A 25,759-nucleotide genomic window follows, 5' to 3' on the forward strand; every position below is an offset into this window, starting at 1 on the left:
AATGACAGTCTTAACAATATGTCATAAGTTAGCTTTTCGTAAAATTTAAGAAAAGGCTATTTTTGCAAAAATAGTGTTTTCTAAAAAAACCTTAACTTCATATTTTCCTTAAAAATGTCTGTACCACCACAAGCATTTGTAAACAAAAACAAAAAGCATTTCTTAGGCATTCCCGCACCGCTAGGTTATGTCGCTGGTGTAGGAAGAGGGTGCGTATCTTCAAATATAAAATAAACAAGTGTATTCAAGCTCAAATATAATTGTATTAATAATTATTTCAGAGCTACTGGTTTCACGACTCGATCTGATATTGGTCCTGCAAGAGACGCTAACGATGTGTCGTAAGTATTTAAAAAAATATATTTAATAATATTTAATAGAACTTATCAACATCAAAAGATGAAGCCTGATAGAAGAACTTATGAATCTTCTCTCAATCTTATGAATGAAGATCTTATGATATTTACTCGGTATTAAAGACAAAGTTTAGGAGAAAAAAAAAACGTATGTATCCTTTCTATTGACAAAAAAGGTAAATTGAAGAACATTCGACCTTCCTGTGTTTTTGTTTTTTATTGCTTAGACAGCACAGTGGTGGCTTTAAAGATTCCCTACTACCAGTATTTATAAAAATTATAATTTTTGCTAGTTTTATTTTTGTTACATGTTGTGGAAGTCATTCATGAATATGAGTTAAATACGCTCATTAGAAAAATTAATGGCACAGGCATCTGTGGGATTCAATTACCGGCATAGTCGCAGCTTTTGATACAAACACACAGGGCGTTTTATCTTTTAAGCTGCTGTGACTTCAAACTTAATTTTGACATGATATTGCTTCAAAGTTGTAAGAATAAATTTAATTTGTTATAAATGAAAAATATATTGCCTTTTTATATTTATTTTCCTATTTTAGTGATGATCGTCATGCACCACCAGCTGCAAAACGTAAGAAAACAGAAGACGAAGATGATGATGAAGACTTAAATGATTCTAACTATGATGAGTTCTCAGGATATAGTGGATCTCTGTTTTCTAAGGTATTTTATTTAACTAGTTTAGACAGTTGAACTGATGTGAGCCTCGACATAAGGATTTGACAAAACTTTAGATACCAGTATGACCTCCCTGAGACATGCTGTGTATGTTTTGCATCATGCTATGCAATCTTAACTTGAACTTGTTGTTTTGTAAGGCAGAACCATAGTACAAACTTGTTGTATTAAGATTACAATATAACAGTAAAAAAAAATATGCTAAGAGTATAGTATTTACTTTTCTGAGTTAATTAATTCTTAAATAATGTAAAGAAAGTGTAAAAAATATCCTGACCAGTTTTCTTACATTTGTAACTTTTGTTACATAACTTTTAAAACTTTGTATAGAAATTTGACACCATTAGTAACTAAACTACATCAACAGTATTGTGGCTTTTCCATCTGACAATAAGACAAAGCAAGGACAATAAGACACATCTATTGTGTTATATGTATGAGAAGATCTCAATCTATGACTTTTGAAATTCCAATGATTTGGACGGAACCAATGAACCACTTATTTTATTGTTATTTTTGTCTTACTTGTGCAGAAAATATTAATTAAAACCAAAAAGTCGAACTATGTATCCTAAAAGTATTCTAAAATTAAGCAATATGCTAAAAGATGGATCCCTCATGGTGTAGAACTGTACCATGACCACCCCAAAGCTATGATCTGTCTGCTATGCTAAAAGCAATGAAAACTTTCGAGAAGATTCCTAATCTAATGAGCCATATCCACTATCTCAAGGAAATTTAATTGATTTGATACGGCCCTGAAATCAGGCAATTGAAGAAAGATGAAATATTTAAAGAAAACCTTGAGATTTAGAGAAATCAGCTTTAGAATGTTTTATATAGTAACTGATCGAGTGACTATAAGAATGTTGTTGCGGTGCTATTATTTACTTATTAGGCGTTAGGCTATAAGATGTCACTGAAAATATATTTTGTACATTCACAAATGTAGTTCTTTCATGAAAATTTTGTGCTCTATTAGCAATGAACATGTTAACAGATTCCACCAAAAAATTCTACTATAGAAAAACAATATTAAGGTAAAGTCCACACATGTTAGCAGGCTACTGTTGGAAATTGAATCACAGTCTGGGTTTTCAGTTGCTGTAACACCATCCAAGACAAAACCACCATAAATTTAATGATTTTTTATCCATGGATGTTCAGCAAAAGGATTAAACAAACAAATCCTACAATATTTGCTAATTCTTCACTTTCTGAGATTATTCCAATACACCTTGTATTGTTTACTTAAGTGTAGATCATAATATTAAACAATGTAAACTTTATTATTAGGATCCTTATGACAAAGACGATGCAGAGGCAGATGCAATCTATGAGTCCATTGACAAGAGGATGGATGAGAAGAGGAAGGAGTATAGAGAAAAAAGACTTAAAGAAGACTTGGAAAGATATCGACAGGAGAGGTTATTTTACTTTTGAAGATTATTAACCGTAATTTTAGCTTAGTTAAAGCGGAATTTCAAATCAACTGCAGAAGGTGTTCATGTAAAATACCAATATTTTTATTAAACCACCAGTCAAACTTGGACCGTTTTGCTGGCTGATCTATGATTTGACTTTGATATTATTGCTACTAAATTTTACAGGATAATTCACTAGGCCAATGAATATTTAGTGAAAATTTCATGGGAAATAGGGAATACATGTATATATATCCCCTGTCCCACAAAGCGTATCTCAAGCCAAAACGTGGTTATAGTAAAAACGATATAGATCAAATTAAAAATGTAGTGTAAAAAAAACTAAGTCGCAATTAGTAGCCTCTTATAAAAACTTTAAAAAACTTTTTTTTTATTGCTTAAATGGATGTACGAGTTCACAGTCCACCTGGTGTTAAGTGGTTACTGGAGACCATATACATCTACAACGTAAATGCGCCACCCACCTTGAGATATAAGTTATAAGGTCTCAGTATAGTTACAACGCTACCCCACCCTTCAAGCCGAATCGCATTACTGCTTCACGGCCGAAATAGGCAGGGCGGTGCTACCTACCCGTGCGGACTCACAAGAGGTCCTACCACCAGTAAATTAAAACACCCATTCCGTGTATTGCATGCACTGATTATAATTACATTTATCAAACAATATAATACATGAGATACATTTAAGAACAATAAGAAATAGAACTTAAAAATACACAATATTTATCTTAACAATAATATTACAGGCCAAAAATTCAACAGCAATTCTCTGACTTGAAACGTGAACTAAAAACAGTTTCTGAAGATGAATGGGCGGCGATCCCCGAAGTAGGCGATGCTCGTAATAGGAAACAGCGCAACCCTCGCGCCGAGAAGTTTACGCCGTTACCAGACAGCGTCTTGTCTAGGAACTTGGGTGGAGAATCGTCGTCTTCAATCGATCCAGGGTCAGGACTAGCGTCTATGATGCCTGGTGTTGTGACTCCAGGGATGTTGACACCATCAGGTAGTTTTAGACGAATTTAATGCAAGAAACTTTGGAACACAAAGAGTCCAAATATTACATATCATATCCCTAAAACAGTCAGTTCTAAAATCAAATCAAATGTAGAAAATGTAATTTGAAATTAGTCAAGGACCATTTGGTTACTTTCTCAGCATATGAATTAATAAGAAATCTTCGGATATCAAAATTCTGATTACTTTTTGTTTACAGGTGACCTTGATTTAAGAAAGATCGGTCAAGCCAGAAATACGCTTATGACAGTAAAACTCTCACAAGTGTCAGACTCTGTGACAGGTCAAACGGTAGTTGACCCCAAAGGCTATCTGACGGATTTACAGTCAATGATACCAACTTATGGTGGTGATATTAATGACATCAAGAAAGCTAGACTGTTATTGAAATCTGTACGTGAGACAAATCCTAATCATCCACCCGCTTGGATTGCGAGTGCTCGACTAGAGGAAGTAACAGGTTTGTAAAATAATTAAAGTTCTACACGGGAAGTAAGGGGACCACTTTACCGGCAAATTTTTTACTGGTGGTGGGACCTCTTGTGAGTCCGCACGGGTAGGTACCACCACCCTACCTATTTCTGCCGTGAAGCAGTAATGCGTTTCGATTTGAAGAGTGGGGTAACCGTTGTAACTATACTTGAGACCTTAGAACTTATATCTCAAGGTGGGTGGCGCATTTACGTTGTAGATGTCTATGGACTCCAGTAACCATTTAATACCAGTAGTCTGAGAGCTCATCCACCCATCTAAGCAATAAAAAAAAAAAATATTGTCGAGCAGTTATTGCTGCTGTGTCATACTATTAGTAAAAAACCAATCACCAAAGCACTATTATATCGACGCTTGAAAGGCAATCCTGACTAAGCGACAAAAGTATGTAAAATGAGTTAGATACACCATTGGAATCGTCTGATTTTTCTGCGTCATTTAGTATAGGTTTCATGACTCTGTGACGTGTTTTATGTCGCTTAGATATGGTGTGATTTTCATAAAAATGCAGAGTTTTTTCCTACCAAACGACAAAAAAAAAGTTATTTTCGAGACATCCTGCAGTTAGGACATTTTAATAATAAGGTATTATTTACTTAGTCAGTTATTCATGTTTTTAAATTTTAATTTGTTTGTATTTATTTATTTTTACTTGTTATGAAATTTTTCTTTGAAACCACTTAGTAGATTGTACCTATACAAAGTAGTCGTAATTGGTACAGTTATACAATTTAACCTGAAACAAAATGGAATAATATTGAATCTTAGATAGTTTTACTTGTTTAACATAATATCCCTTTCCATCCGTAAATATTTTTACATGACAACATTTCTAATAACTACGTCGCCTAGATAATTTTACTTGATTAATTTCAATGGTTACTTTTGGCGCTTAGTTATGTTTACCCGTAAACAAAATATAATTTTTTGTCGCTAAAGAACTGCGCGAGTTTAAATACGTTGTGTGGGTATGCGCAACTAGTCGCGTACCACGTTTTGGCGGGCTGGTAAAAGGTGACTTTCGTAAGCTGGGCGTCGCTTAGTTAAGTCGTTTGTCACATTATTTTGCATTTTGTTCCCATGAGGGAGATGTGAACCACCAAATAAGGCCAAAGAAACGACTATAGATTCCGTAAAAAGATTTAACAAAAGTTTACAAAGTCGTCGTGGTCTAAAGGATAAGGCGTCCGGTGCATTCGTATGTAGCGATGCAACGATGTTCGAATCCCGCAGGCGGGTACCAATTTTTAACAAATGTTCACGATTGACTTCCCCGGTCATCGTTCTCGTCGAACCCGTCGTTCGCGACGAAGGGTTCGGCGAGTAAATTAACCCATAGACACAGCCCACTGAGTTTCTCGCCGGATCTTCTCAGTGGGTCGCGTTTCCGATCCGGTGGTAGATTCTGCGAAGCACTGCTCTTGCTAGGGCCAGTGTTAGCAACATCGTCAGGTTTGAGTCCCGTGAGCTCACCTACTAGTTAAAGTTACGCTGATACATAAGTCGTCGTGGCCTAAGGGATAAGACGTCCGGTGCATTCGTGTTGAGCGATGCACCCGGTGTTCGAATCTCAGGCGGGTACCAATTTTTCTAATGAAATACGTACTCAACAAATGTTCACGATTGATTTCCACGGTGAAGGAATAACATCGTGTAATAAAAATCAAAACCCGCAAAAATTATAATTTGCATAATTACTGGTGGTAGGACCTCTTATGAGTTTGCACGGGTAGGTACCACCACCCTGCCTATTTCTGCCGTGAAGCAGTAATGTGTTTCGGTTTGAATGGTGGGGCAGCCGTTGTAACTATACTTGAGACCTTAGAACTTGTATCTCAAGGTGGGTGGCGCATTTACGTTCTAGATGTCTATAGACTCCAGTAACCACTTAGCACCAGGTGGGCTGTGAGGTCACCCACACCTCTAAGCAATAAAAAAAAAAACAGAAATAGCGTGATTTTGTTACAAAAAAATATATCCCTATTGTTTCTTACAATAAATGTTTATTCATAAACGTCTCGCTCTTTTGCATGATTTACCATAGTAATTTATTACATTTTAGTTCAATTCTTTACACTTTCTACATGCATAAAATATGGAATAGTATTTAGATACATTTACTCGATTTGTTGTGAACTATGGGATCACTTTAGTCCAATATACCCAAAACGAAACTGTAAGCTGTGCGAATTTGTCTAACTTTACATGTTACTGAAAATCTTTCAACGATAGCTCATATTGCTTTACATGTTACTCCTAATCTTTCAATGCTGGCTTAGATAATTTTACTTGTGACGAGAAACCTTTTATATAAAATTCAGATAATTTTACCTGTTTATCAAATTATGGACAATATATATAAGCGACAATAACTGCTATATACACAAATGATAGGCAATAACCTTTAAGTATATTCGATGGGCAAAAAAAAACTATTTATAAGTCTATTAAAATAATTTCAATCCTACAGTTAGATTCGTTAAAATATTTTTTTTTCCAAATTTTTCAACTTTAAATTGCTCTACTGTAAAGTTTACGCATTGTCGCTTAGTCATGTTTGCCTTTCAAGCGTCGATATGTTTTTAAGAACAGTCACAATTTTGTACACCAAATCAAATCAGATGTAGACACAGTTCTATTTATAACATCATACTCAAATTTTGATGAATAACGTCTCATACATTAAATATCTGGACGAAACCCTTGTGATTTGAGAAAGTACTAATTATAGTTAATTTTATGAACACAGGTAAAGTACAGACAGCACGTAATCTCATAATGAAGGGATGTGAAGTCAATCCGAGCAGTGAAGAGCTATGGCTAGAGGCAGCTCGCTTGCAACCAATAGACACGGCTCGTGCGGTCATAGCTCACGCTGCGAGGAACCTGCCTCACAGTGTCAGGATTTGGGTCAAAGCGGCTGACTTAGAACAAGAGGCAAAGGTAATTATACTATGACACAAATTTTATTGATTTCTCTAAAACAATATGCCGAACTTCCCTTGTTGAAAATCTGAAAATATCATATTCAAATTAAAGAATTATACTGGACTATTATTATTATACCCACTAAGCATGTATTGGATCAAATCAATAACTATTACTTGGACTCAAGTGTTTACTTGATTATAGAACTTAAGGCACCCATGCAATTATGTAGCTGACCATAAATTGGACAAGAAAATTTATGTAGTTTTATATATATATACATATTATTATGTTTAAGTAATATCACTATCACACTACATCTACCAAGTTTCATCTCTGCACCCCCCTAAGGTAGACTGTCAGAGAATGCCTATGGCATTAAGTCCGCCTTTATGCTGTCTACTACTGTCTAATATATAAAGTTATAAGTAAATAAATAATATAAAATTCACTATTGACCAACATTGGTTTGCAGGCGAAACGTCGTGTGTTCCGCAAAGCCTTAGAGCACATTCCGAATTCGGTGCGTCTGTGGAAGGCGGCCGTCGAACTCGAGAATCCGGAAGACGCCCGGATCCTGCTGTCTCGCGCCGTGGAGTGCTGTCCCACCAGCGTCGAGCTGTGGCTGGCTCTGGCGAGACTGGAGAGCTACGAGAACGCAAGGAAGGTGCTGAACAAGGCAAGAGAGAACATCCCTACAGACCGACAGATCTGGGTCACGGCGGCTAAACTCGAAGAAGCGCACGGTCAGTGAAGCTTACTACATAATATCATATCACGAGGGTTGAAAGGTTATCTGGTTTAAGCGACTTTTAGCAAATATACAGGAGCCATTGTAATGTTTCAAATTTGGAGAAAATTTCATAACAAAAAAGCTTCAGCTGTTTGAATGAGGTAAACTTAATTGAAGTTTAGTTAAGAACATCGTATTGTTGATTCTAATACCAAATAAATCGGACCTTTAATTACAAAGATAAATGTCGCGTATTAAGCGAAATGTTGCTTAAACCAAATAGCTTTTCACCTCTCGATATACATACTAACAGTAATAACAAACAAATAAAAGTAGCACCATTCTTTCTTCTTAATAATACTAATGTCATCACCTGAGAAAATTTATAAATTTACATTAATTAAGCCACCAGTTTTAATGATTTATAAGCCCCCATCAAAATTATAATTAAATAGTAATTAAATAATTTGACATTGTAACAGAAAAAAAATCCAAAATTTCACTGGCAATTTTAACTATATTGCTTAAAATTTTCAAACAGGCAACACTCACATGGTAGAAAAAATTATTGATCGTGCGATAACGTCGCTGAGCGCCAACGGGGTTGAGATCAACCGCGAACATTGGTTTAAAGAAGCCATAGAAGCTGAAAAGTCTGGAGCTGTTTCAACTTGCCAGGTAACTTATGCCTTTATAATACGATGCTGTCCATGAGCCACGGTAACGTTTAGGTCAATTGTAGGGTCTCTGTTATCATATATCTCTCAATCATATATCTCAATATTGTATGTATTAATATTATAGTTTTAAATATTCTAACATAATTTTAAGTTGTACTAACATCTATGAGTTCTGGTCACTTGCAATCAATATGTAATATTATTAATAATTTTTTTTATCATTTCAATTTAAAATTTTATTTTTATTGTTCAATGTAACAAGTTGTTGCTGCTGAAATAATTTTTACTTATGTCAACAATCTTAACAAATCAAAATTAATATTATATTTCAATTGTAATCATTATATGTATGTACTTACTTGTTCATAGAACATTAGTAATATTAGTAAAGTACGCTTTTAAAATTAAATAAATTTATAATAGCAAACGTGCAACCCTCCCTGCCGTCAAACACTAATGGTTTCCGATTTGAAATGTGGCCCAATGCAATTGACACTTAGACCTCATATCTCAAAGTGATGATAGTTATGGACTCCAGTGAGCACATAACACCAGGTAGGTTATGATCTAGTTCACATGTGAATGCTAGAAAAAGCAATTTCTTAAAATCTCCAAAAACTATAGTTAATCCGGTCATCTGATATCGACAGGCAATCATTCGTGCGGTCATCGGTCACGGAATTGAACCCGAAGATCAGAAGCACACTTGGATGGAAGACGCTGAAGCTGTGAGTATTTCTTATCCATAAGAAAAATAAATTGAACTGATGTGCATAATTTTTTGTTAGTCTACAATCTATATTGTCATAGGCAGGGCATTGTGCCCTCACTTTTTGGCGGGAACGCGAAGAGTGAAGTTGTGTGATTTGTTTTATTTTGTGTATTTAGTGTTTATTCAGGTTTAAATGTGTAATAACGGTGGTTTATTAACTGTTTAATATCTGTAAAGGTACACAAATGTGGGAAAATGAAACAAAGCCGCTGGACGTAACTTCTCGGGATCCTCCAAAAAGTCCACTGAAAAAATCTCCGTAAATCCCATATGATCTCATTTCATTTAATTACATCCCAGTTGATTAATGTCTCAAATTAATCAATTTCATTTCAGTCCATATTATCATTTTTCATGAAATTAAGAAGAATATAAATTAAAATAAGACATGACTTAAAGGTTTTAGTTACCAGGTGGTAAAATCCCTTAAAAAAAACATGAACTCGCGCGCCTACTGTACACCGGACGGCCGTTAGGTGTCAATGGTAGTTTTCTAATTACAGCACTAGAGCGTATTATGCGGCGTAATGCTCAACGTTGAATGTTCCAACTACAGCAACGCTTCGCACAATCGAGCACTCTCAAAAGCACTGCTCTCGCGTGATACTCGCAATCGATGATTCACTTCGATAAAGCGGCACGACACGAGAACCCTCTCATCGTGGCCGCCGGTAACTACATTCCCGATCCTGCGGACAGAATGGAAAGCAGTCGACGTCGCCCAAAACACGTCATCTCGGATCCTCCCGATCCACTAACGGTGCTTTTAGGTACTTCAAGCACCGGTCACCGTTCTCGTCGAACCCGTCGCTTGCGACGAAGGGCTCGGCGAGTAAATTAACTCTCAGACACAGCCCACTGAGTTTCTCGCCGGATCTTCTCAGTGGGTCGCGTTTCCGATCCGGTGGTAGATTCTGCGAAGCACGGCTCTTGCTAGGGTTCGTGTTAGCAACGTCATCAGGTTTGAGCCCCGTGAGCTCACCTACTAGCCACGGTTACGCTGAAATAGCCTCTAAAGACTATCAGCTTAGGTAGGAAAAAAAAAAAAGCAATCGATGCCAACTCAGTGACAGACCTCAGTAAACCTTTATTGTTGAAAAAATTTGTAAGGCTTTCGTTTCGTCGTAGTTTCGTTGGAAATAATCAAAGTTAATTCAAACTGTGCTAAAAAATAATAATATAAGTATGGATGAAGGTACAAATAATTACTTTTTTTTTATATACCACATTTAAAATGTGAATACAATTTCATTTTAGAATTCGAATCTGTAAACAAATTAATTTTACAGGTATATACTTTTGTAAACATTGCAATGATCATCATGAACTTAGCGCACTCTGCTGATGCATTTGAAAACTAATTCACGTTCCAATTAAGCTTCAGCATAATTCGGCATTGTGTGCCACTGAGTCGCATTGTGCTCTGTAATTGGAAAACTACTACTGTATGCGCGCGAGTTCATGTCCATCGGGGCCAGAGGCGATGCGCGGGGGACAGCTCGCCCCACCTTCGCCCGCCTCCCCGCGTTTGTCTGACGTCGAGTGTTGTTCTGACGGTTGTGACGCGAGCTTATCGATGTCATAATTTAAACTAACGCTATTATGTCATTTAACCATAACTACTCCGCTTCCAACAAGTTCAGATAGAAAAAAACCTACTGAAAAAAGATACATACTGACTCCGACTCTGATCTGTCGGTTGTCTTTTCATTTGATAGTGATTAAATTGAAATTTAAAGAATATTTTTCTCTATTAGAAATAAACAAGTAATTAGTTATCACATTTATTTTATTTCATAAATTGCAAAATTACCTTAAGTTACATTTAACCAAATTGACAGCTGTTGACTAAATCGGTAGTTATTATCGACATTACCATAATTAACTAGGTCACAGCACTACCGCATTCCTCAGGATGCACATGAACTCGCGCGCCTACAGTAATGTGTTTAATAAGTGTTATTGTTTGTGTAGTGCGCCACTGAGGGTGCGTTCGAGTGCGCCCGCGCCGTGTACGGGTACGCGCTGTCCGTGTTCCCGTCCAAGAAGTCCATCTGGCTTCGCGCCGCCTACCTGGAGAAGCAGCACGGGACTCGCGCCAGCCTCGAGACGCTGCTGCAGCGGGCCGTCGCGCACTGCCCCAAGTCGGAGGTGCTGTGGCTCATGGGCGCCAAGTCCAAGTGGCTCGCAGGTCAGGGACGATTTATCGATCCGTTCGTTCCGTTCCAGTAACACGTTAGAAGTCGACGTGGCTTAAAGTCGACGTCCGGTGCATTCGTATGTAGCGATGCACCGGTGTTCAAATCCCGCTGGCGGGTACCAATTTTTCAATGAAAGACGTACTTCAGAAATCTTCACGATTGACTTGCACGGTGAAGAAATAATATCGTGTAATTACTGATGGTAGGACCTCTTGTAAGTCCGCACGGGTAGGTACCACCACCCTGCCTATTTCTGCCGTGAAGCAGTAACGCGTTTCGGTTTGCAGGGTGGGGCAGCCGTTGTAACTAACTATACTGAGACCTTAGAAATCAAATCTCAAGGTTGGTGGTGGCGTTTCCGTTGTAGATGTCTAAGGGCTCCAGTAACCACACTTAACACCAGGTGGGCTGTGAGCTCGTCCACCGACCTAAGCAATAAAAACGTAAAGACGAATGTTGCCCATCTCTCTGCCCGTCGGCTCTGTAAGGGCAGTTTGATACGTTTATAGATTTTGAGAGCACTCACACAAAATGAAGTGCTGTAGATGACACGACTTTCGAATTATTTTTCAGTTCAATTTGATTTATTTATTGCTGGCGTGCGGTCCCCTACGATGGTTGTTACCGTCGTAGTAAATTTTCTCAAAATTCGAATATGACAATAAGTACATATAGTCTACTATACATAATATATAGATATTAAAGACCCAAATATAGAGCATACAAACTTGTTTATAACGCGAGAGCTGACCCAATGCTGAAATCGTCACCAACACCCTCAGCAGTTCGGGTCGCTAACCACAGCACCACCGATTGGGTCTATTTGAATAAACCAATCATTAATGTTTCGTTTAGGCGACGTACCGGCGGCTCGGGGTATCCTGTCGCTGGCCTTCCAGGCCAATCCCAACTCTGAAGAGATCTGGTTGGCCGCCGTCAAACTGGAGAGCGAGAACAAAGAGTACGACAGAGCGAGACGGCTGCTGGCTAAAGCTAGGGCTTCAGCTCCCACACCGAGAGTAAGTTTTTTTTTCCTACCTATGCTGATAGCCTTGAGAGGCTATCTCAGCTTTATCCTAGCGTGTAGGTGAGCTCTCGGGGCTCAAACCGGAGGTGTTGCTAACACTGGCCCTAGCAAGAGCAGTGCTTCCCAGAATCTGCCACTGAGAGGATCCGGCGAGAAACTCAGTGGGCTGGTGTAAGTTAAATCAACATTAATATTGTAAGATTCGTCTGTTCGTACTCTGCAATTATGAGACCCACTCTAGGGAGGTCATAGGTCCCCCTCCCCCCGACCGACTAGTGGCGTTTAGCTCTTATTTCACAAGAGTTATAGCTTAATGTCTTTTGACGTCAATTTTTTCGGTGTAAGAACCGATTTTAATGCTTTATTTTGTTTGTTACATTTGATGAATGACGGAAACATTTCTGAAGATGTTTATTTAAAAACATTTACTTAAAGGGGTTCTTGTGAGGCTACACGAGGAATTACCGCCTCCCTGTCTATTTCTGCCGTTAAACAGTAACGCGTTTCGGTTTGAAGAATGAGGCAATGGATGTACTATAAAAACTGATATAGAATAAGCTCGTCTACACGTCGAAGCAATAAATAAAAAAACGATTTCTATTTATTTACTTTTTTAGGTGATGATCAAATCAGCGAAACTAGAATGGGCATTGAACAATCTGGACGTAGCCATAAAGTTACTGGACGAAGCGATCAAAGTGTTCGGGGACTACGCAAAGCTTCACATGATGAAGGGACAGATTGAGGAACAAATGGCCAAGGACGAAGACGCTCACAACACATATAGTCAAGGGGTGCGTATATAATCTTTAATATCTATAATCTAAATAATCTTTTTTTGTTATGATTGAACTTGTATTAGCACCAATAATGCGATGTTTTAATTGGACTTCTAACTTTACTGGTGGTAGAACATCTTGTGAGTCCGCACGGCGTTAATGCATTTCGGTTTGAAGGGTGGGGCAGCCGTTGTAACTATATTAGACCTTAGAACTTATATCTGAAGGTGGGTGGCGCATATACGTTGTAGATGTAGATGGGCTCCAGTAACCACTTAACATCAAGTGAACTGTGAGCTCGTCCACCCATCTAAGCAATAAAAAATAAATAAATAAAAATAAGTTCACTCCATTCAAATAACTGAAGAAGCTTTATGTTATGATATTTTACCCAAATTTTAAACTGCAAATGGCTCAACTCTAAAGTGGCAAAAATGTCGCTTAAACGAAATAGCTTTTCACCCCTCGAATTATAAAGACAACAAACAATCACTAAATGAAATCGTAAAAATACTCGCGAAAATCTAACGAAATGTTGTGTTTTCAGTTGAAAAAATGTCCAACGAGCGTCCCCATGTGGATCTTGCTGTCGAGACTGGAAGAAAAACTGAAACACGTGACCAAAGCGAGGTCCGTGCTGGAGAAAGCCAGGCTCCGGAATCCTAAAAATGCCGAACTGTGGTAGGTTATACGTTATCTGTGCTTTCTGTCTATCTTTGATGGGGACTCGACTTTTTGGCGGGAACGCGAGGAGTGAAGTTGTGTGATTTGTTTTATTTTGTCTATTTAGTGTTTCTTCAGGTTTAAATGTGTAATAATGGTGGTTTATTAACTGTTTAATATCTATGAAAGTGCATAATTGTGGGAAAATCAAACAAAGCCGCTGGATGTAGCTTCTCGGGATCCTCCAAAAAGTCCACTGAAAAAGTCTCAGTAAATGACCACCATTTTACTGAGATTATATTTCATCCTATATTATCTCATCGCATTTCATTTTATTTCATGTCTTGTTTCATATTAATCAACTTCATTTCATTTCATTTCATAATATCATTTTTCCTATATAAAAAAGTTTTCATTAAAATTAAAATAAGACTTGACCTAAAGGTCTTCGTTACTAGGTCATAAAATCCCTTAAAAAAATATTGAGGGGAACGCTCGGCGGCAGACGCACTGACTCATAAATGAAGGCAAAAAAAGAACAAAAAACCGTATGGTAATAATCATTTATTTCCATTAATGACCAAAAAGGAGCAGAATTATGAACGATAATTATACTCATTACTTTGTTTTCGTTGTGTCCATCGCAGTACCAGCGTCGAGATAAAAATTCGATCACGTCATATCTTCAACAATAATCACAGTGAATTGGCGGGAGTTTACAGGACACTGAGTGAATTCAAGTGAAACCATGTCCAGTGACTATACGCTAACTAATATAACACTTCTTAAACTAGTCACTGTCATATACTCTAGAATCTAGAGAGATTCTTATAGACTAGAATGCGGTGTGGGATCGTACATTATGGCTCGGTCTGGACGCCTGAGGTTTTTTTTTCGTTACCTAATCGTACTGGTAGGTGAGCTCACAGGCTCAACCTGAGAGAGTTGCTAACACTAGCCCTAGCAAGAGCAGTGCTTCGCTGAATCTACCTCCGGATTGGAATCACGATCCACTGAGAAGATCCGGCGAGAAACTCAGTGGGCTGTGTCTGTAGATTAATTTACTCGTGGAGCCCTTAGTTGCAAGTGACGGGTTCGGCGAGGATGGTGACCGGTGCTTGTGGTACCTAAAAGCACTGTTAAACCTTCAACAGTGCAGTAACCGGATTCCGGAGGGACGCATTGTCATTTTAATTGCTTTAATTATTCAACTGATGAAAGTCGAGAGGATCCGTAATAACGTATTTAGGGCGACTACTTTCATTAATCAACCAAACACTGTATACAATTTCTATTTTGTTATTGCTCTTGTGGGCAGATGAGCATACGGTCCACCTGATGGTGAGTGGTTACCGGCGCCCATGGACTTCAGCAATGCCAGGGGCAGAGCCAAGCCGCTGCCTACCCCTTAATACTCTCCACAAGCCTCGTTTGAATTTTGTTTTCCAAATTCTGTTTTCATTCCTAGATAAGCATAATGAATTGATTGTATTTTTTCTTCTATTTAGGTTAGAAAGTGTGCGATTGGAAAGACGAAACGGAAGCCCGGAAATAGCTAATGCCGTTATGGCGAAAGCTCTTCAAGAGTGCCCATCTGCCGGTCGACTGTGGGCGGATGCTATCTTCATGGAATCGAGACCGCAGAGGAAGACTAAAAGTGTAAGTTGTTAGGCTATAAGATAAATTATAATACAACTAGCTGTACCCGTCCGCTTCGCCGGGCATTTAAAATTAATATTATTATTTCTCACCCCCACAAAGATTCCCATCATTAACGCCCCCGCAACATGTACATGTATTTTCTACATGGATACCAAGTTTCAAATCAATCGGACGCATGGTTCAGTAGTTATAGCGGAACATCCATAAAAACCACTGTAGATTTATATTTATATTTATATTAGTATAGATAGGTACGTCATTGCATCTCAGTACAATTGACTCACCCTTAAATTCAAGTACTTTTTGGGCAAATGGCACACCCTGTAAAGTGTTCAGCTGAGCTCCTAAACATAACAACGTAAAGTCGTCACTCACCTTTGAGGCGTGAGGTCAAAAGAACAAGCACTCAGTGTCATGCCGATTAGTCGCAGTAATAAAATCTCAACACTCCGAATCTATAGTAAAACTGTGATAATTTTAAAGGCCTACCCACTAGAAGAAAAACACATAATTAACCATTTTTAGTTGTAATAAATAATAAATGTTTTATTTTGTTTTGTTTTAATAAACAATGCTTCCGTAAGACCACGACTGCTTTGCCAAGAGTAACAGATTATGATGATGATGAATTGTAATTGAATATGCAGTTTCGAAAAGGGCACATCTCTGAAAATGTAAAATTTTCAGGAAATGAAAAAAGCTGATTATTTTCTAAAGCAGTCTAAAATTTAAAATATTTACTTTTGATATATATTTTAGTGTTAATTAGCAATTGAAAATTACTGGAATTATTATAAAATGGGTGTAGGTAAGCCTCAAAACTACATGTATATGAAAAAACGTATTTGACAAAATATGCGACATGTGCCCTTTTCGAAATTGCCTATTCAATTATAATACTGGTATTATTCTACAGGTTGATGCGTTGAAGAAATGCGAACACGACGCCCACGTGCTGCTGGCTGTCTCACAGTTGTTCTGGACGGAGAGGAAACTAAACAAATGCAGGGAATGGTTCAATAGGACGGTTAGTAGTCTAATTATTATTTATAGCAATATAAACTGTCGAGCTGACGGCTGATATCATTCCAAATTTGGCCCGATACTGCTTAAAGGACGACCACCACCTTCTGGCCTTACGCTATATAAAATGAGGCCGAATTAAAAAAATAAAACATTACATTTGAAGTCGTCGTGGCCTAAAGGATAAGACGTCCGGTGCATTTGTATTTAGCAATGCACCGGTGTTCGAATCCCGCAGGCGGGTACCAATGTTTGTAACAAAATACGTATTTAATAAATGTTCACGATTGACTTCCACGGTGAAGGAATAACATCGTGTAATAAAAAATCAAACCCGCAAAATTGTAATTTGCGTAATTACTGGTGGTAGGACCTTTTGTGAGTCCGCGCGGGTAGGTATCACTGCCCCGCCTATTTCTGCCGTGAAGCAGTAATGCGTTTCGGTTTGAAGGGTGAGGCAGCCGTTGTAACTATACTGAAACCTTAGAACTCATATCTCAAGGTCGGAGGCGCCTCCAGTAACCACTTAACACCGGGTGGGCTGTGAGCTCGTCTACCCATCTAAGCAATAAAAAAAAACCTTCGTACGTTATTCACCCGATAGTGAGCGGTCACCGAAGCTCTTAGACCTAAATAATGATAGAGCTCAATTAGCTCTCTACAGACGAGTAGAGTACAAGCAATGTTAAAAAAAAATTTTTGAACGTCCCTTTTTGTAAATTATGCGCATCCGAATTTGATATGTGTCTCTCGTGAATGAATTCATTCTATTTATAGATAAACCAGATTATTTGTCAACGATCCTTAACATATTGACTGGGCAAAGTGCACTTGAACATTTACGTCATTATTCATTACTCTGTTCGCCGTCTAGCTAGGAATTCGAATTCGAATATTTCCTTATTTATAATAAACTTCTAGTTTTCCTCCGTCGACTGTTTTATCGTTAAAATTTGGAAAGCAACAATACAAAAAAAAAAAAACACGCGTTTTTTTAACACGTGATCTTTATAATAAATAGCCTTAAATATGCAACGCTTAGTAAAACATGACGCGTTCGCAATTGACTTCCTTGCAACGTTATACACTTTCACTTTCCTTTGTTTAACCTTTTTGCGTACGGAATTATACAGTAAGGCCATATTTTATTTATTTATTTTATAAGCAACAGAAGATACTATTGAAAAACGAATGGTTCTCCGCTAACTGATTCTCAATAGGTTTTAAAAAAAAGCGTCTAAAATTCCTTATTTTTTAAACGGATTGTCTCGATGTATGTGTTCGTTACTAGTTAAAGCAGAGCAGAAATATATAGCTGTCTCTCTCGCACGACATAGTTACGTAAATCCCAATGCTCTGCTTTTTTTGTTTTATGAGACCTTTTGGGGGAATACGATCTTAGAAAAACATAATAAAATACAAAAGGTGTCTGCTTTTGGTCTCTAATAAGCCAAACGTCCTAAGTGCCCACCTACTAATTCTTCAAAAAACAGCCCATAGACCACCACCTATAATAATAATAAGGGTCTAATTCTGAGAATTAATTTCGTGGGTGAAACGAAAAAGTGAAAAGTTTTGATTGCCTAAAATCTTAATCTCGATTACATTGCACCGGTATTCTACTCGTAATAAGTACATAATTATGATTAAAAAAAAAGCGAAAGATAAAATACCAACGCGATTAAAATAAAAATTATAGTTGTATGAAATAATAAATTAAATTGTTTAACGCTACTAAAAGGGTACTTGGTTGTTAAGTGCCGCCGCGAATTTATGTATTATAGTAAAACGCCAGATGTTAGAAATCGTGACTTTTAATCATTTGTATCCTTCGTAAATTTAATCTTAGAAATGTTTGAATAGACCCTCTGTTTCGTGTACAATTAATTAATACAACAGAAAAAAAATATCATCGCCATTTTTTTTTTCATTACCTTTTTGCTGGTGGCCTAGATAGCTAGGTAGCTAGCTAACCCAGCTTTATTTTTTATTTTTTTGATTGTCTTTGTATGCAGACGAGCATACGGCCCACCCGATGGTAAGTGGTTACCGTCGCTCATGGACGTCAGTAATGCCAGGGACAGAGCCAAGACGCTGCCTGCCACACAGTTACACCCAGACGGGTAGGTAGGTGAGCTCACGGGCTCAACCTGAGAGAACTTGCTAACACCAGTTCTAGCAAGACCCGTGCTTCACAGAATCTACCACCGAGTCGAAATCGCGATTCACTGAGAAGATCCTACGAGAAACTCAGTGGGTTGCTTGTATGGGGATTAATAATAATAATAATAATAAAAGCAGTCTTGCTGGACAATGCCCGTATAGCTCGCCGGTTTCTCGCCCAACAGTCCCTAAAGCTCCGGCCGATCGTTGCCCACCTCACCGGAGTGTGTCCTGCCGTCTTCCCAGGCGAGGCAATGCTTAATACACATATAAATAATAATAATAAAGCCTTTTTATTTCCAGTAAATTTACATAACTTAAAATCTATTAATGTGTGTGTGTTTTTTTATCACTTGCTTAATATAATTAGTAGTTATGTTTACTTAATATTATGTAGTTATATATGGGGGGATTACTATTGTTTTTCTTTATTGTTTCCAACGAAATTTTATGATCTCAGGTAAAAATCGATCCCGACTTGGGGGACGCTTGGGCGTATTTCTATAAATTCGAGTTACTTCACGGCAACGAACAGCAACAGGAGGACGTGAAGTCGCGTTGTCGGGCCGCCGAGCCGCACCACGGCGAGTACTGGTGCAAGGTTTCTAAGGACATCGTTAACTGGTGTTTCAGCACCGATCAGATACTGCTTCTCGTCGCTAAAAACCTGCCAGTTCCTTCTTAAAGACTTTAAATCCTTAAATACGTTTAGTTTTATGTATGTTAGCATGTAACGGAATCTTTGAACTTACTGGTGGTAGGACCTCTTGTTAGTCCGCACGGGTACGACCACCCTGCCTATTTCTGCCGTGAAGCAGTAATGCGATTCGGCTTGAAGGGTGGGGCAGCCGTTGTAACTATACTGAGACCTTAGAACTCATGTCTCAAGGTGGGTAGCGCATTTACGTTATGGATGTCTATGGGCTCCAGTAACCACTTGACACCAGGTGGGCTGTGATCGCGTCCATCTACGCAATAAAAAAATAAAAAAAACATGATTTTGACCCCCTTCAAAACGTCGGATTAACTCGAAATTTGGTATACTTATTAAGGACCGATGCAAATTCAATATTTAAAAATATATATTGAAAAAATTGAAATTCAACTAAAAAATGAAAAATAAATAATGGTAAAAAAAACTAACAAAATACGCTTTTATAGAAAATCGAACCAAAAAAATAGAAAATAAATTTAAATTAAAAATAGTCTAAAAAAAAAGATTTTATTGTAAAAAAAAAAGCGCAGAGGTAAAGGTATCAGTAAGTATTTATAAATATTTTATGAACAGATATGAGTAGAAGGGTTATTTTGATAATATCCTGAAAAGCACCCCACGCTTATCTTCTATTTTTTAGTTGGATTTTCTATAAAAGCGTATATATTTTGTTTTTTTAAACTTTTTTTTTAATTACTAAATATACTATATTTCAAGGCAACGTTGAGGATTTTAATAAAATAAATATGTATTTTTTTTTGTATTTACGCAAATATTCTGCATCAATCTAGCCTAACATAGTTATCTGGCTAGAACATCGGTTACCTTGTTGTTCTAATACTTAATGACCCTGTGTAATTTACAGGGTCCGGTTAATTTCTTTGTTAATGATATTTAGTATTTATATTCGTATGGTATGTATGTGTTACGCATAATAAAAAAAATTAATACATCTACTGGTTAGATGTGTCAAAACCTACACGAAGAGTGTTTTTGAATTCATTCGACTACATGTATATACAAGCGTGTTTTGCTGATTAAAAAAAAATAAACAACTGCGTTCTTGTCTCAAATATATTGTGATTTACGGAGCTTTGTACCGCTTTGTACTTAGCTTGGTATGTAAGGTTTGTTTTTTCCATCCAGTCGATACATGTTGTGATGTCTATGAGATCCTATATCCCCTTCACGGCAGGAGGATGTGTCGTCTATTTTTTAGCCACTCCGAAAAAGTCGTTTTTAAAGTAAATTGTTCATAACTCGAATCATTTATTTTACGCTATGAGTTTTAAGCTATGAAACGCAAACTCCCTCGTAATTGTTTTCGAAACAAGCTAATTTATAACTAAACTCTTTATCGGACGGTTTAAAATTATTCTGCAATTCTTAATTATATTCAAATCCATTTTCAATAAGTCATCTTAACCTTCCCACCATCACCCTACAATTTGCTCCTCCTTTTTTGAATTTATAATTTGTAAAATCTTAATGCGATAAAAAGTTTATAAAGCTAGGAATTTCTAAGCTGTCAATACTGTTGAAAAATGTTTCTGTGTATGTAATATCTAAGATTTTATGAATGCCACCAACTTTGACCTATTTGGTACTTTTAAATAAAGAATATCGAATTTAGAAATTAGTAAAATGGGAACCTTAAGGGTTTTTATCTCTTTTCTTCTTCTAAATGTGATGTATGAAATTAAATAGTGCCACAGAGTATCATTACTAGTGAGGTAGAAGAAGTTTTAAACTAATTTTACGTATTATCTATTAAATAAACTATTACTTACTATAGTTCGTTAATGGTATTAAGAGTTGTAACGTAATTAAATATTGTGTAGTATTACACATGATCTAGTTTAAGCTTGTAAATTTGCATGTTTTTTTTCTGAAATATATGCATTGAACGAAACTTTTGCCTTTTATTTTGATATTCAAGTACCAGAAAGACGTGCTCAGTTTTGTATTAAACTGTACATATTGTTTGCTGTACATTTTTTACAGGCATAAAAAAAAAAGTTATGCATATCATCTACCATAAACACCTTTTATATAAGTTCTAAAAATATATCACGAGATGTGTGAGTTTGAATTATAAACGTGTGTTGGCTATGTGCCAACTGTTCTCCGCGCATGCGTCTAACGAATAACATCACGCATTTTTCGTTTATTTCTTTCCCCGAATTTTTTTAAGACGCAGCGCATATTGCGGCGATGCCCAAATAGTACAGTGAAAGTGTGTTAATACAGGAGATCGTAGTGTAGTTTGAAAATGTCGCCAAAGTGTCCGGTATTGCCGTTACAAGAAATCACGTTGTCGCTAGTGGCGAGACAGTTGATACATACCCTATCTCGGGTGTCATCCGACGAAGATGCCGAGCTATTGTTCGCTATGGTGTCCTCTTACTACGAAAGTATGGGCGCTACAACAGATATCTTCCAGGATCTTATCAACTTAATATTAACGTCGGAATATCTCGATCCTTCGGTGAGATATTACACCATGAAACTTCTGCTTAAAGAGAACATTAAGAGTTTAGCGACCGGTATGTTTCCAGTTCCGTATTACAGAAAAGTCATTGAAATAATTGTTGAACAAGGTCGTCATTTAACGTCGCTAAATTTAAAAGGAGTTTGGGTCAAGGATGAACATCTGCCCCTAATGTATCAGCTCATTAAGAATCTCACTAATTTAACTGCTTTAAATATACCCTATATCGCTAATGACGAAGTGCTCAAATATATCGGTGAACATAATAAGGTACTAAAACTGCTTGATGTTTCTGGAGAGACCGATATAACGGAAATCGGCATTGATGCTATGCTATCTGGTAATCCGCAGTTGACGCAAAGTTTGACAGTTATTAACATAGGAATGTATGGCGAAGAAAACATTGACCACACAGACGTGGCGTTATTAATACGGAGATTACCGAACCTAACAAACCTTGGAAGTTATTCGTTTGTCGGTAAATCTATTTCGCACATTTACAACACGGATTGTCCGCCGAATTTCAAAACAAAGTTACAATACATACACGATCAGCAAACGAACAATAAAACTATGAAGGCTATTGTGAATCTTTGTCCGTTGATTGAAACTATTTACCTAGAGGATCCCGATCAAGGCGTATTACAACAGATTAAAGAGCTGAACTGTGTTAACAAAATCAAACTTAACAAGTTCCAATGTCACGAGCTCCATCAATTATTGGATAAAATAGGTCACAAAATTGTAAGTCTCATGTTATCCGGGTCGTCAGGTTCTTTCAACTTTACGAGAATCGCCGAGACTTGTCGAAACCTGGAAAGCATAGAATTTTATTCAATACAAACGGCAACACACGAAGAAGAAACTCCATTCAATAAATTGGAGCATATTGAAATAATACAGGGTAACCTGACATCGTCTTGTTTAAAATATTTGATGACCGGCAGCCCGAAACTTAAGAAATTAATTATAGGCGATGAGATCAAGTTAGACGATAACGACATGGCACGGTGAGTATTGTTTTAATCTTGTTGGATCACTTGTAATCAATATTACTCATGAGAGAGAAAGCGTTTGCGCGCGGTTTTTGAACATGGATGCACAGAGTTAACCTTGGTCTCACGGGCGGAGTGATTTGATATTCTCGGTATATTGTACCATAAATTGTGCTCTGAGCATTCGTATGAGATGAACCCGTCATCTCTTCCTTTACGAAAGCTCTCAGCGGTAGATAGACATAGCTTAGTCCCTTAGGCAACACAGATCTCCATGAATACTCACCATCGGATAGACCACAAGCACATCAACTATCGAAATCAATTAATCAAAAACCAATTATACCTCACATTTTGCGTGGCCACTAGTCACTGTTTTTCCAAGGAAAACAGTGTCCAGACATTGCTAAGCCCCTGCCAGTCGTATTTATTCAGCTGTGCAGCAATAGTGACTAAGACCAATAGATATTTATTTAAAAGCAACTGCTTAACTAGTCTTTCCCATCTCTCGTGCAAGCGACTTTCGCCGTGGCTCAATACGTCAAGGAGGCATAAATATTATAACAATTTTATAATTCCTATTTAATTTATTAATCTTACCTATTTAATCAATGATTTAAATAAATATTCACTTGATCTATGACTATATATCGAGGGGTGGAAGGCTATTTCGTTTATGTGACATTTCGTTTAATACGCGCCATATATCTTTGTAATTAGAGGAGCGTTTTATTTGGTATTAGCATCAACAATTCGATGTTTTTAATTGAACTTCAATTAATTAAGTTTACTCCTTTCAATCTCGAGAGGCTCATCGTGACCGGTAAGGTAGATGGGAAAAGCCCTTGGGGGCGCAGCCCAATACGTTGGTCCGACCAGATCCGCAACGCTCCTGATTCCACATTTCACAACGCCCTCCACACCGCCCGAGACAAGAATAGATGGAGAAAGATCGTGCGTGCGAAAGTAATACAAAGGGGTGGTCACGACCCTCAGCAGTGAGGAATACGACGCAAGGAGGAGGTCTCCATTCAAATGGGTGAAGAAGTTTTTGGGGATGATAATAGTTTATCCAAATTTTAAACTTTATATGGCTTTTCTGTAAAATCGAAAAATGTTGCTTAAACCTAATAGCCTTTCAACCATTAATGTGATAATCGTGATGATTATATAGTTTATTATCGTTCACAGAATGTTGCGGAGATATAAATTCGAAAATCTCGAGGGGATATGGTTTCCGAACGCGCCACGTCTCTCGTTAGAGACCGTTGAGCTATTGATGGAGAGCTGTCCAAAGCTGCAAAGTCTCGGACAGCTGAGCGGTTGGCGTTTCACTCCTGACGAAATGATGCTCATGAGAGCGGTCATAGCGAGCACCAATACAGACTTAGTTCTCTCTCCGCTCGGTATATTCCAACAAGGAAACTGATGTCTACACTGGACAATTACACATGCAAAAAAACATTACGATGTATTTCACGAATTATGTTTTCTAGTCATTTGAATAATTTTTTTCACGTTTTAAATAAAAACCAATCGAAAATATTACATGTCATTTATTTAAGAAAAAAAAACACAATTAGATTGAAAAAATTCAACACAGCATTTATTTTATTAATCGAATTCTAGTATCTAAAGCAGTCGTTAAAATGAGATACAATGAATATTAAGTACTGAATGTACTACTACAAACCGAATCACAAGTGTTTTTCACGAGTCGGCATTGCAAATTAATCTTATTGCGCGACAATATAACCCCCTTATTGTGGTCGCCGCTAATTGCACATCTAATGTAGGTATCTTCTAACCTACTCAGTGATGTAGGGCGTTTCTAGTTCTAACGCCAACAGCAACCATAGTATCGTAATTGTCAAACTATGTTACACTCACATGATATCAACCCGCTGATTTTCACACCGGATCTTTTTTTTATTGCCCTTGTAAGCAGACTGGCATACGGCCCACCTGATAGTGAGTGGTTACCATCGCCCATGGACTTCAGCAATACCAGGGGCAGAGTTAATCCGCTGCCTACTGTTTATACCTATAATTATACCTATCTTCACAGTGGGTCGCTTTTTTCATTCAAAGATAAATGCACTAGTAAAAGAACTGCCATCGATATGACTCGCCATTGCTATTAAATCTCTCCCTCTTAGCTAAGTCGGTGCTCGCCAACCCTGGTGAAGTTAAAAACGCCTCCGTGCCACCAAAAATCCCTTCATCCCAAAAAAACAAGCAAAACAATGATGAAATTAATTCAAAACCTTCACTCTGAATTTGCTATTCTTTTTAGGTGGTCTGTTTTCTTGGTTCTTTTTGGATTCTTTCTTTATCTTTCTGGCTCGCCACATTTTGCATTCATCGGCGCACTTGGTCGTTATGATACTCCTAAAATAATAGAAACATTAATATATAAGCTATTAGAGAATTATTGGTACTGTGTTGTTTATTAATGAGATAAAAATAAACTTAGTTTTTTTATTTGCTTAGATGGGTGGACGAGCTCACAGACCACCTGGTCGTACGTGGTTACTGGAGCCCATAGACATCTACAACGTAAATGCTCCACCCACCTTGAGATATAAGTTCTAAGGTCTCAATATAGTTACGGCTGCCCCCCTCCCCCCCCCCCCCCCTCCTTCAAATCGAAACACATTAGTGCTTCACGGCAGAAATAGGCAGGGTGGTGGTACCTACCCGTGCGGACTCACAAGAGGTCCTACCACCAGTAATTACGCAAATTATAATTTTTGCGGGTTTGATTTTTATTACACGATGTTATTCCTTCACCGTGGAAGTCAATCGTGAACATTTGTTGAATAAGTATTTCATTAGAAAAATTGGTACCCGCCTGCGGGATTCGAACACCGGTGCATCGCTACATACGAATGCACCGGACGTCTTATCCTTTAG

General features: G+C 37.5%; 3 protein-coding genes across 6 annotated transcripts in view; 2 read left to right on the plus strand and 1 right to left on the minus strand.

Moving 5' to 3' along the window:
- LOC101742953 (pre-mRNA-processing factor 6) lies at positions 1–21,269 on the plus strand. Its single transcript, XM_004931676.5, has 17 exons — positions 1–209; positions 282–341; positions 917–1,040; positions 2,352–2,482; positions 3,249–3,508; positions 3,719–3,979; positions 6,761–6,954; positions 7,415–7,685; positions 8,214–8,350; positions 9,003–9,080; positions 11,099–11,315; positions 12,181–12,344; positions 12,970–13,146; positions 13,679–13,812; positions 15,303–15,453; positions 16,373–16,483; positions 19,103–21,269. Exons 1-17 carry the CDS (start codon positions 115–117, stop codon positions 19,325–19,327), a joined length of 2,790 nt encoding a protein of 929 aa, XP_004931733.2. The 5' UTR covers positions 1–114; the 3' UTR covers positions 19,328–21,269.
- On the plus strand, positions 21,238–24,388 carry LOC101742807 (uncharacterized). The gene is made up of 2 exons (XM_004931675.5): positions 21,238–22,858; positions 24,035–24,388. Exons 1-2 carry the CDS (start codon positions 21,630–21,632, stop codon positions 24,270–24,272), a joined length of 1,467 nt encoding a protein of 488 aa, XP_004931732.1. The 5' UTR covers positions 21,238–21,629; the 3' UTR covers positions 24,273–24,388.
- The window catches only part of LOC101742559 (uncharacterized), a 12,302-nt gene continuing 8,059 nt past the window's right edge, over positions 21,517–25,759 (minus strand). For 3 of the 4 annotated variants that reach the window (XM_021351634.3, XM_021351632.3, XM_038021703.2), the window contains one exon: positions 24,385–25,234. In XM_021351634.3, the coding sequence (XP_021207309.1) occupies positions 25,099–25,234 (136 nt within the window). In that variant the 3' untranslated portion in view covers positions 24,385–25,098. Of the gene's footprint in view, positions 25,235–25,759 lie in introns of all 4 variants that reach the window. The other variant, XM_021351633.3, reaches the window with a different exon arrangement.

This window comes from Bombyx mori, chromosome 3 (genome assembly GCF_030269925.1).
Source record: "Bombyx mori chromosome 3, ASM3026992v2".
Lineage (NCBI taxonomy): Eukaryota > Metazoa > Arthropoda > Insecta > Lepidoptera > Bombycidae > Bombyx > Bombyx mori.